The sequence below is a fragment of the Trichosurus vulpecula genome, chromosome 7 (assembly GCF_011100635.1).
Source record: "Trichosurus vulpecula isolate mTriVul1 chromosome 7, mTriVul1.pri, whole genome shotgun sequence".
Classification (NCBI taxonomy): Eukaryota; Metazoa; Chordata; class Mammalia; order Diprotodontia; family Phalangeridae; genus Trichosurus; species Trichosurus vulpecula.
In genome coordinates, this window is record NC_050579.1 from 130232386 (window position 1) to 130244554 (window position 12169).

Consider the following 12169-nt stretch of genomic DNA (forward strand, 5'->3'; position numbering starts at 1 on the left):
GTCAAGGGAATTAGGGGAGGAGGTGAGAAGGAAAAAAAGAATAGTCAACTCAAAGAGATGAGAGATGGGGTGTCATGTGTGAGGAACAGGAAGCAGCCAGTGTAGGTGGTTCAGAGCGAGCCAAGAGGAGTAAAGCAAAGACAGGAAAGGTAGGCCACAGGCAGGCTATAAAGAGTTTTACTTGCCAATTAATGGATTTTATATTTGATCTTGAAGGTAATGAGTCCACTGGTTTTTATTGAATAGTGGTATTATTATAAACAAACTTATACTTCAAGAAAATTATTTTGGCAGGAAAACCAATTAGAAAGCTATTACAATAGGCCAGGTGAAAGGCGATGAGGACCTGTATTTGTTGTTCATCCTTCCTACTCAAAGAGGACCCATAAGCATCACAGTGTTGGGGTCAAGATAAGGTGTGTTCAATTGTGGCTGATCAGTCCTGCATGAGCTTGGCTAACTGCAATAGTCCAGGTGAAAGGTGATATGGACCTATAAACCATCATATTGTCTACGTGATAGATAAGAAGAGGACATACACTATATATCGTGAAGATAGAAACGACAAGATTTAGCAACAACTTGCGTATGTGGCCTGCATATAAGTGGAGATGACACTGAGGTTGCACGCTTGGATGACTGTAGTCTTTCACTTAGGTATTAACAACAACAAACCCAGGAATGTGATGTGGCAGCCAAAAAAAGATAGTATATTCTTGGGTTTCATTGGAGAGGTAGAACTTCTAGGAACAGAGAGGTGACAATCCCATTGTACTCACCGTAAATCAGACTTGAACTGGCATACTGTGTTTAATGAGGACACAAGGAAGCTTAAGGGCTTTGAGTTCATAATGTAAGGAAGGCATCTGGGCATGTTTAGTCTAGAGAAAAGACTCGGAGAGGACATGATACCTGTGTTCAAGTATCTGAAGAACTATCACGAAGGATTAGGTTTGTTCTTTTGTTCCCAAAGAGCACAAGCAGAGGCAACAGGTAAAAATCACCAAGACGACAATTTAGGATTAACCACAGGAAAAAATCTCTAGCTTTCTAAAAGTGGAATGGCTTACCTCTGAGGTCTTCAAGCAATGGCCGGCCAACCATTTGTTAGGCATGTTATGGTGAGGATTCCTTTATCTACAGGTTCAACTAGATGTTGCTGACTCTAAGTTCTCAAATTCTATGGCTGTGATTATGAGCTGATGAGATCAGCCAGCAGGAGAGTATAGCGTTACCCATGATTAATACTGCAGACATGGATGAAGATCCAGCAAAGGAGACTGAGAAGGAACAATCAGACATGCAGGAAGAGAACCAGGAGTAGTGTCATAGCTAAGGGGGTAGATGGAACAGGTGCTTGAAGAGAGAAAAGAAATTACTTTCTTCACACAGGTAGTAGTTGGAAAAACCTGAATTCAAAACCAGGTTGCTGGCTCCAAATTCAGTGTTCTTCTCAACATATCATGCTTTCTATAAACCAAAGACTTGGTATGGTTTAGACAAAGTGTAGGCATCATAAGGATAGGCAATGTGTCTTTCAAAGAAACTAAATAATCAGCTTTAAAAAATCCTACCTTGGAAGACAAATCTCAATATTTCTTTTTTGGTATAAAATAAGACTTGTAAAATGTATTGGTTTTTAAAAAATAATTTAAAATGTCTTAATAATTGGGTCAATATAGCCCAAATAAGATGTGGTTCTTTCACTTTATGGCTCAAAGTAAGAGTTAGTAGAATATTATATAAATACACTTGAAAGCCCTAGACTTAATGAAGCATGTTAAAATTACCGGCACTGACATATATACTGTTTAGTAAATATCTTCACTAAAACCCTAATACCAAAGAAGAACAAAATGCATATGTCCCTTACACAAAATGACAAATTTTACACAGGATGCTTCAAAACTCAGTGCAGTTTTAAGCTATTAAGACTTAAAACTGCACTAGTTTTGGGACACCCTGTATTTAAAGTGTCAAATACAAGTTTCCTAAGCAAGCCACCCCACTAACAGTTCTATGAGAGATTTCATAGGTTCATAAGAACCTTAAAATCACGCAGGCCAACTCTCTCATTTGCAGATAAGGAAACTGAGGCCTTAGAAGAAAAAGTGACTTGTCATAAGTCACATAAGCAACAAATAACAGCTAGAATTACAAGATGATGTTAACCGTACAGCCTTTTAAACTTTGCAAAACTTCATGATATTTAACAAGCCACTTAAAGTCTCACTTTCTTGGCTTCTTCATTTACAGAATGACACAAATATTATGAACCAATATACAAGGATGTTGTATGTATGGGGAGGAGGAGGAAAATGGAAGGGAATGAGTATTTAGATAGCATTTACAGCACTGTACTATGTGCGTTTTTTTTTTTTTTTACAAATATTACCTTATTCAAGATCCTCACAACCATCCTGTGTGATAAATATTTTATTATTCTCATTTTACAGTTGAAGAAACTGAGGCAAACAGAAGTTAAGTGACTTGCCCAGGGTGGTGATAGGGTTCAATCACATCCAACTGTTCATGACCCCATTTGGGGTTTTCTTGCCAAAGATACTGGAGTGGTTTGCCATTTCTTCTCCAGCTCATTTTTTACAAATGAGGAACTGAGGTGAACAGGGTTAAGCGACTTACCCAGGTTCACACAGCTAGTAATTGTCTGAGGCCACCTTTGAACTCATAAAGCTGAGTCTTCCTGATTCCAGGCCCAGCACTCTGCCACTTTCCCACCTAGGTGGCCAGGGTGACACAGCTAATAAATTATCTAAGGCTGGATTTGAACTCAGGTCTTCCCAACTAGGCCCAATGCTCTAGCCACTAGGTAGTACAGATATTATGAAGAATCTTTGAAAATAAAATATAATAAGTATGAATGTATAAAAACACAATTTCCAATGGGAAGTAGAAACAAGACAGTATGAGAGAAGTTGTGGAGTGGAAAAATATGAGTGCCTGTTGTGTAACAGAGAAGAGCACAGCACTAGATGCTAGGTGAATTCTAGAGTTTGCACAGCATGGAATTCTTTGCCGTTATAGATTTTGTACCAACTAGAAAAAATACATAATCTTATACACCTTATTCTTACTCTTTCATTACCCACTGAAGGGAAAAAAGAAAACTTTTGGGAAGAGGTGGCATTTGGTTTAGACTTTACAGAATATTTTGGAAATCAATAGGTAGAGAGAGGAAAGGAATTCCATACACAGGGTGTGAGCAAAGATATGGGGCTGGGAAAGTTCAGAATGTGTCCAATGGGCAGTCCAATTCGGTTAAATTGAAGAATATATGGAAGAAAATATTAATGAAAGAAGAGAGTAAGAATTAATATGACCTTTATAGTCCAGACAGGTGGAGATGGCTAGGATATTCTAGTGACAGATTCAACAGTACTTTATAACCCAATTGAATAAAGGATAAATGAAAAGAAAGAGTAAATTATAACACCAAGTTTTTAAACACAGGAAATTGGATGAATCATGATGGCACTTAATGAACAGTGAAGTCAGAAAGAAAAGTGGGTTTGGGGGGAAAGACACTAGCTTACCAGATCATATTTATTAGCGGGTAACCTGGATAAAGTCCTTTGTTGACCTTCAATTTCTTATCTATAAAAATGGAGGGTTGTTTAGATAATTTTAACACTCCTCACACAATTCCTAAGATTCTATGATCTTGTCTTATCCTTTGTTAATGTTATTAATGGAGGGAAGGACTGAATGGGATCCCAATTGTTCATAAAAAATTTGAAAAGAAATCGTATCAACCACCATGAACTCATGTTATTCCTCTCAATTTAATAGTCCCTTTTCGCTTTCCTTATGAAACAAAATCCTTCTCACTTTAAATAGACAATTCCAAAATAATCTCAGTTGACATTAGTCAATACTGATTCCTCCATTTCCTCCAGAATTTTGCTTTGCACTATATTAATGTGCAAAAGCACATTTTTTGACTTTGTGGTTTTGTTCTATAAAATCCTTAAGGTTAAACATCCTCTTTTTCTGTTTATTTTATTCCTTCTCCTTATACCTCTGTCCCCTTGATTCCTACCTCCAAAGCTTTGCATTGGGTTCTACAAACAGTGGTCACTCAGTAAATATTGTTTACTTCTAAAATTAGAAGCATATCACTAGATTCACTGGATTTAGCATCTTAAGGGTAAGCTGGGGTTATTTCTAACCCCATAATATTATATTAAAGAAACACAGATCAGATAGTCTGAGTCCCAAATTTACATATTTGCAAGGAAAAGAGTTGCAAAATCAAACAGCAAAGAGAGTTGTTTCCTTTTTCCCCCATGTTTGCTATACAAATGCTTCATCTGCGGATCTTGCCATGAACTTTAGCCTAGAAACCAAGAAAAAAGTACTGTGAAACAAAAGTGAAACCTAAGAGTCTGCATTTTGCTATGCGGTTCTCCTTGTTACTGCTGGTAGGTGATATGAATTTATACAAGTGATTTAACCCCTCCAGGCCTCGGTTTTCTCCTCTGAAAAAGAGAAAGTGTTAGGACAGATGACCTCCAAAGTCCTTTCAGGGTCTAATTCTCAAAACAAAATTGTACAAATCTGTTATCAAAATCTTGCCTAAAAATAATGAAGTACCTTAGTATAACAAAATTGTTATCTGAATAACTATGTACAAGGTGAATAACAGACTTGCAAATGTTGTGGGCCATACTGCTGGAAGTGCATTTTTTTTTTTCCTTTTTAACTGAGCCATAAGAACTTGTCTGCTTTCAGTAGCTCTGTGGATTGCTATTACCTCAAGAGGCAGCGTGCACCAGTGGGGAAAGCTAAGCTCTCTGAAATCAGAGGACCTGGGTTCTAATACCGGCTTTGACGTTTGGTAACCGACAAAGTGAAATTACTCAAAGTAATGCATTTTGTCATTTTACTGGAAAGAAAATTGAGACCCAGGAAAGGACAGATACCAAGCCTCAAAAGCAAGGCTTTAAATCCCCATCCTTTCACTCCAGGACCTGTGTCTTTTCCTCTACACTACGGTGTTATCTCCGTGAAAAACTGCACAAGTTTATCACACCCATGATGTCATTGGGTCTCTTCAAAAAAAAAAGGCAAAAAACTACATCGGTTTCTTCATCTATAAAAGGAGAGGGTCTATCATAATGCCCAAGGCTCTCTTCGATTATCCTACCTTCGTGGTTCTAATGTTCTAAAATGTTCTCTTGTCATTTATTAGGTCTTGGGGCGTTGGGGGGTGTTATCTCTCCTGCCTGCAGGTCCCCCAGGGTATCACGCCCGTGGGGCTGGTCTCAACGGGGGGGGGGGTGTCTATGCTCCGAGCTGGAGTGCAGGAAAGATTGGGGAGGGGGGTGAGGACGCCTCCTCTTTGGCGGGGCCTCAGAATTCAAAGTCGGGTTAAAGGAAGTGGCACCAGCACTGCCGCCGCCTCCTCCTCCTTCTCCTCCTTCCAGCCCCAGAGCGACCGAGAGCCCGGGGAAGGCGGGCCGGCCAGGCGGGAAGCGTCGGGGACCGGGGGCGAGCGGAGCCCCTGGCGGCGGCCTCGGTCCGGCGCCCACCCCCTTGCCCGGCGTCCCCCTGCAGGCTCTCACCGTTTCCCGGGGGATCCATCTCCTGGACCGGCCTGAAGGACTTCTCCCAGGTGGCGGAGGAGGAGGAGAAGGCAAAGGCTGGGACCGCCCAACCTCGCAGTAGCCCGCTGGCCTTCCCTGGCCACACACCGGGCCCTGGAGCCCAGGGCAGCACGAGCCTCGGGAGCAGGAGGGCCGGGGCGCTACGGGCGATGGGGACCGGGAGAAGGTAGAGGGGGACGGGCAGCAGCGGAGGGAGGGGCAGCAGCCAGGCGGGACAGGCCGCGCGGCCCGCTCCGCCTCCGCCGGCAGCCGCGGCTCCGGCTCCTCCTCTCCGTCTCTGTTGCCAGCGCCGCCGCCCGCTCTGCTGCTGCTGCTGAGGCTGAAGCGGGGCTAGCCCGGGATGCGGGTCCGACGAGGCAGCCCACGAGCAGCGGGCGGCGGCGGCTAGGCCTGCGCGGCAGCGGCCGCTGCAGCAGCTCGGTGGCCCGCCGGCCTGCAGCAGCAGCAGCCCCCCGGGCCAGGGCGGGGGAGGCGGCAGCAGCGCCGCCACTGGTGGCGGCGGCAGCAGCAACATGGCCCGGCTCGGGCTCGAGGGCGCGCGAGGGAGCCGCCGCAGCTCGGGCCCTAGCCCGAGACGGGGACGGCGGGGCGCCCCTACCACCCCAGGGGAGAGCCCCAGGTGCAGCCGCCTCCGCAGCCCAAACCCCGGCGGCCTCGGAAGCAGAGGGAGGCGGGCGGCGGCGAGCGCGAGGTGCGCCGTCTCCTCAGAGCGCGGCTCCCACTCCCCGGGGCCGCTCTGCGATCTCCTTAGTGGCGGGCTTTCCCGCTCCCCAAGACGACAGGCTACTGCCCGGGATGGTTTCACGCGTCCTGCCGCCCCCCCAGCTCCTAGTCCTTCCCCAAGCTGAGCGCCCTGGGCGAGTTTGCAAACAGAGCTAAGGAGACACGTGCGGAAGGAGGAGGGAGGGGCGGAGGGGGAGGGGCAGGTGTGCGCGCGGGAGCCCTCGGCGCCCGAGGGCATGGAACGTCGGGTTCACCAGGGCGGGGGAATCCCGCTGGGAGGAGCGCGGGGCTTGGGTGCAGCGGGGAAGGGCTTTAACCACTGATGGAAGCGTGCATGCCTCGGAATGCATTGAGCTCCGAGCCCTGGCCCCGGTGTAGACTCCACTGGAGATTCGAATAAAAGGAGAAAGTTAAGTGAACCAGAGTTACTCTGAGAAGGACCAGCCCATCTTCCGAGTAGTGAATCCATTGATTCAGTTCTCTCTGCAAAGTTAAATAGACATTTACTCCGGGAAGAAATGGCCGAACTTTTTTTCTTAATCCCCAAAGTAACTACTACATTTATTATTTAGTTAGGTCTGCGAAAATAAAAACGAGACTAGGTAGGTTTTTCAACTAGTTCGGCCAGCATCTTGAAAACTACGACAATCTTGAATACTGCTACAGTTTCATTCAGCTCTCAGTACCCCACAACCAGAAAACAAACGAGGCACTGGAGCATCCCCTCAACATTCATTTATTTAACAATACAGGGTGAGACAAAAAGTCTTATTGCAGTTTTAAGCTTTGACAGTTTAAATACACCTCGTATTTCCTGTGCACCTGTTACGTGCCTGTGGAGGTATATACAAAAATGACGTTTGTGTTTTGGTTTTTTTAGACTCTATTCTTAAGAAACCAACAATCCAGTTAGAACAAGGAGAAAGGGTTGGGTCCCCTGATCTCTAAGGTCCCTTGTAATTCTTATGTTTGTATTTCTATGAAATAGACAAGTCACTTTAACATTGATACGAAGCAGAACACCAAAAAGATACAAAGTGATATGGGAGTTTACACTACTCTTATCTGTAAATATCGAATCCATTGTCACTTGAACCAGGCATTTGTCATCTCTTAACACAGAGATAGGGACTGGACTTGTGATTTCACTGATGAAGGGAATTCCTGGATGACAACTAAGAATCAGAAAACTGAAGTTATAATACATTACAGCTTGGGGGAAGGGGAATTTTTTAGAGGCTACAGGGACCAAATGCCTCATTTTGCAGTTGGCGAGGGGGGGGGGCGGCGTTGGGGAAACCTGTGCCCAAAAAAATCAAGGAACTAGGCTACAATTACACAGTAGTACATTAGGGAGGATTAGGACCTCAAGTCTTCCTGTTTCTAAATCCAGTCCTCCAACCACTTCACCATGCTGCATCTCTTTGAACTGATCCTTAAAGGATGGGTAGAATCCCCATAGGCAATAATGAAGATATGGCAGTTCCAGACAGAACTAATCACACACATAAAACCATCAGAGAGGGGCAGGTAGATGGCACAGTGAGTAAAGCACCAGCCCTGGCGTCGGGAGGACCTGAGCTCAAATCCAGCCTCAGACACTTGACACACTGTGTGACCTTGGGCAAGTCACTTAACCCCGATTGCCTTGCCTTCCCTCCTCCAAAAAAAAATGCCATCAGAGTACCATAGTTTTGGACGAGCTGTATAAATAGCTCTTTAAGGTTTACAAAGCAATTTACATACCTCACTTCATTTGATCATTGCAAAAACCCAGTGAATTTAGTAGAAAGGGTATTATTATACCCATTTTACAGAGGAGGAAAACCAGTGCCCCAGAGGCTGGCCACAAGACTTTCCCAGAGTGGCACAGCTAGTAAATGTAAGGGGTAGGATTCAAACCCAGGTTTTTCCTCATTCCCTGGCTAGCATTCTTTCTGCCAATATAGAGGAAGAAAAGCAAGAAATATATTGTGGGGAAGTTGGTGGTCCATTATGACTTGAATAAACTGCAGAACCTGCCTATTTGTAGATCTGGTGTTTTAGTGCCTTCCAAGTAATAGACTCTTAATAGATGTTAAATGAAGTGAGATAATAAAACTATATTGAGGCTAGAGTATAGAGGGCCCTAATTGTCATTCAATTCCAAGGACTTAATTCCAGAGGCAAAATAGAGCCACTGAAGTTTTTCGGGCAAAGGTTTGCCATGATCACAGGTGTACTCGAAGGAAGAGTAATTTCAGATGGATTACAGGAGAAAAGGGAACTGAAATTGTCGTTTATGTCTGATTCTTCCTAACCCCTTTGGGGGTTTTCTTGGCGAAGATACTGGAGTTGTTTGCCATTTCCTTCCCCAGCTCATTTTACAGATGAGGAAACTTAGGTAAAATAGGGTTAAATGACTTGTCCAGGGTCACACAGCTAGTAAGTGTCTGAGGTTGAATTTGAGCGCAGGTCCTCCTGGCTCCAGGGACAGTCACTTTATCCACTTGGCCATCTAGCTGGAAGAGAAAGAGTGACAAGTGTAATTGTCCACTTAAGGCCATGAAAGTCTGAACTAAGAGTATAGTATTAAGAATAGAAAAGAGTAGACAGACGTTTTAAGGGGACAAACCAACATTTTATATCTGTTATCTCCTTTGATCCTCTCAACAACCTTGTGAAATAAGTGCTATCACTACCCCCATTTTGCAGATAAGGACACTGGGGCCATGAAACATTAAATGACTTTCTTAGCAAGTGAGAAGCAGGATATGGACCCACGTCTTTCTGACTGTGGATGCTATCCAGGCGATGCTATGCAATGCTACCTCCTTTTCAGAGCACAACACGGGGGAAAAATTCTGTTTGAAATCCAGAAAAAAATTCTACATGGATGTTTTCATGGAGTCCTAGAATGATCTAGTTCAGCCTACACCTAAAGCATGGATTCGCCCCTTCTACAACATCCTCCAAAGATGGTCACTATAACTCCACTTGAAGGAAACTGACTTCATTTTTGGACAATTCTATTTGTTAGGAAGTTTTTCCTCAACTTAAGTTGAAATCTCCCTTTTTGCATCTTCTACAAATACAGAAATTCTGTCTTTGCGACCCCTCAACTTTTTGAAGACACTTGCCATGACAACTATGGCTTTACCTAAGTTATGGGTACAAATGTTAAATTTTCATAACTTTTAGGTTATTTTTCAAATGAGGATCCATCCCTAATGGCAATCCAGTCTGTATTTTTATTGTGGTTTTTTTGTAATGGACCATAGGATCATAGTTGAGAGGTGGAAAGAATTTTAGAGATCATTGAGTCCAGCTGTGATCGATGATCCACATAGCCACAAAAGGTCTACAAACAAAGCGATTCATTTTGTTGGCATCCACATTTCTTCAAAAGTTAGAACACCAGATGGGAAAAATTTAAATTTAAAGAATAAAATTAATTATAAGTTTAGTCTATTAACTTGGGTCTTTGAAAATCAGATGGTAGACTTTTTGACATTACTACCCCCCTGTTTGTATTAGTTTTTTTTCTAATGATAATATCACTTGATTCTCTTTTGACAATGAATAATCACATTTGTATAGCACTTTCTAAAGTACTTTCTTCATAATCCCCCATGAAATAAGTAGTTGCAAGTAGTATTGTCCCTATTTTAAGCTAAAATCCTCAAATTGATTTCTGATTTTACTGATATAAGTATTCCTGACAACATTGCAGATTTCAATCCATCCATTTCTATCTATGGCATTTGATCCCTGTTTATATCTTCCCATGAGTTTGCCCCGAGAGTCCACTCAGTGTTCCAAGGACTTTCTTTGCTTTCTTTTGGCAACATGAGGATACCCATGAAGCCCAATGATGGGCTGCCAGTCAATGATCCCTCTTTCTCATCCTTGATTAGCTCATTTTTTCATTTATACATTTCTTCACTGATATCCTTTCCTACATTACAAATGAGGAAACTGAGGCGCAAATTAAATGACTTCATGAAGGTCACATAGTAACTGTGAGAGCTTAGGTTTTCTGGCTCCAAGACCATGTTCCACTATCCCACTGTTACTGTACTGTCACCTGACATAATAAAAAGCATATTATATTTTGCCAAAGATTTGTAACTTGAAAAAATGGTCACTGCTGTCCTCTTCCCTCTCCTAGTTACCTTTATCAACTTCTTTATTAATTTATTTTTTTGCTGCCCAATTTGTATTTATACTCAGACATCATGGCATATTAGAAAGAAGGTATGTCTTTTCCTTCACCAACACATCCATTTTCTATTTTGTTTCAGAACTAGTTCATCATTTATTTTGGGGCCTTGAAATTTTGAAAACCAAAAACCCTGTGCCTTCCACTGTCCTTTCTGGGAGGTTACTAAGTTATATGGTGCTTTATCTGCTGTTCTTTCACAAGGGATCCCAGAATTTATTAGCTAGAGATCCATCTGTGTCAGAGTTCTAGATTTAGCTACATCTCAAGAAGCACACTAGCCTTCCTACAGAAAGCAAAAAACAAAAATAAAAAACAAAAAAAAACTCTTTCAAAATGTTGCATGTTCTATTTCTGATTTGTTCCAGCTTCACAGTCCTCCTATGAGCAGACATATTCTAGTAAATATTTAATAACTAAATCATAAAAAATGATCCCACAACACACTTTTAAATTTAATCTCCATTATTAACATTTTCTCTATCACTTTCTGAAGTCAACAAAATAATAAATCAAGCTCTGATTTGTAACTTTTTACTGATTTCCAAGGTGTAAATACTCACACTGAAAATTTTACAATCGACTAGTCAGCCATTAGGAGCTGGCTCCAGAATGCTCTGTCTTTAAGGAGTGTGTAACCTTCCATAAACATCCTTGAGAGGGATTAAGTCCTTTTTTTTTTTTTGGTCTTCACAGAAGAGGATTTTAAGTCCCCTTACGTGTCTAGCCCAACAAAAGTGTACTCTGACACCAAAGAAAGCATGCTGCTTCCATTGTTGCAGTGACCCACTTTTAAGAAAGCATTGCTACTGTGTCTGAAACAACAGTCAGGCATAGTCGGAGGGTCTGTGTTTGTTCATCTTCTTTCCTAGGGAAATATAGAGATACTTCCCCCTAGAAGTGAAAGGAAGAACAGAATTGAAAGAAGTTTTTAGTAATGGATCCTAAATAGTACGCTGCAACCTACCCACATACTCCATGAATCCTTTTAGTGTCCATTGCATAACCTATAAACATGGTTCTTCTGAAATTGTAGTGTCCTATGATTCGTGGTTACACATAACATCTCTAGGAGAGCGTTGACCTTTAAAAATGTGCTTTTGAGAAGGAAGGAGCAACTTGGGATCCCTAAAAGCTCTACACGGTTTCCCGAATGCAATCCATCCCATTCTCCTCCCACTGAATTCTGGGTCCCGCTCATTGTCCACCTAAAATGTGTGCCTAAATTGTATGTACTCATTGGTCTTCCCATTCAACTTCCCATCATGTGCATTTTTCATAAACTTGATTTTTTTTGTATGTGTATTACCAGATTATTTTCTTTCAAGGGGTAATCTTACTGAAGAGGCCCTATAATATTCTAAGTTCAGGGATTTTTTCTTTTTAAAAAAATATTGATTTTGACATTCTTTCCTTTTTAATTTTTGAGTTCCAGATTCTCTCCCTCCCTCCCACCCCTCCACCACTCACATAGAAGGCAAAAGTTATACATGCGAAATCATGCAAAATATTTCCATATTAGTCATATTGCTAAAACATAAAAAAATAAAATGAGAAAATTATACTTCAATTTACACTCAAAGTTCATCAGTTCTCTCTCTCTGGACATTGTCAAAAT

General features: G+C 42.3%; 1 protein-coding gene across 1 annotated transcript in view; it reads right to left on the reverse strand.

Moving 5' to 3' along the window:
* The window catches only part of AKAP7 (A-kinase anchoring protein 7), a 171137-nt gene extending 164549 nt beyond the window's left edge, over window positions 1-6588 (reverse strand). Inside the window, exon 1 of the mRNA XM_036768250.1 lies at window positions 5586-6588. Within this exon, the coding sequence (XP_036624145.1) occupies window positions 5586-6588 (1003 nt within the window). The remainder of the gene's footprint in view (window positions 1-5585) is intronic.
* Window positions 6589-12169: the final 5581 nt, after the last annotated feature.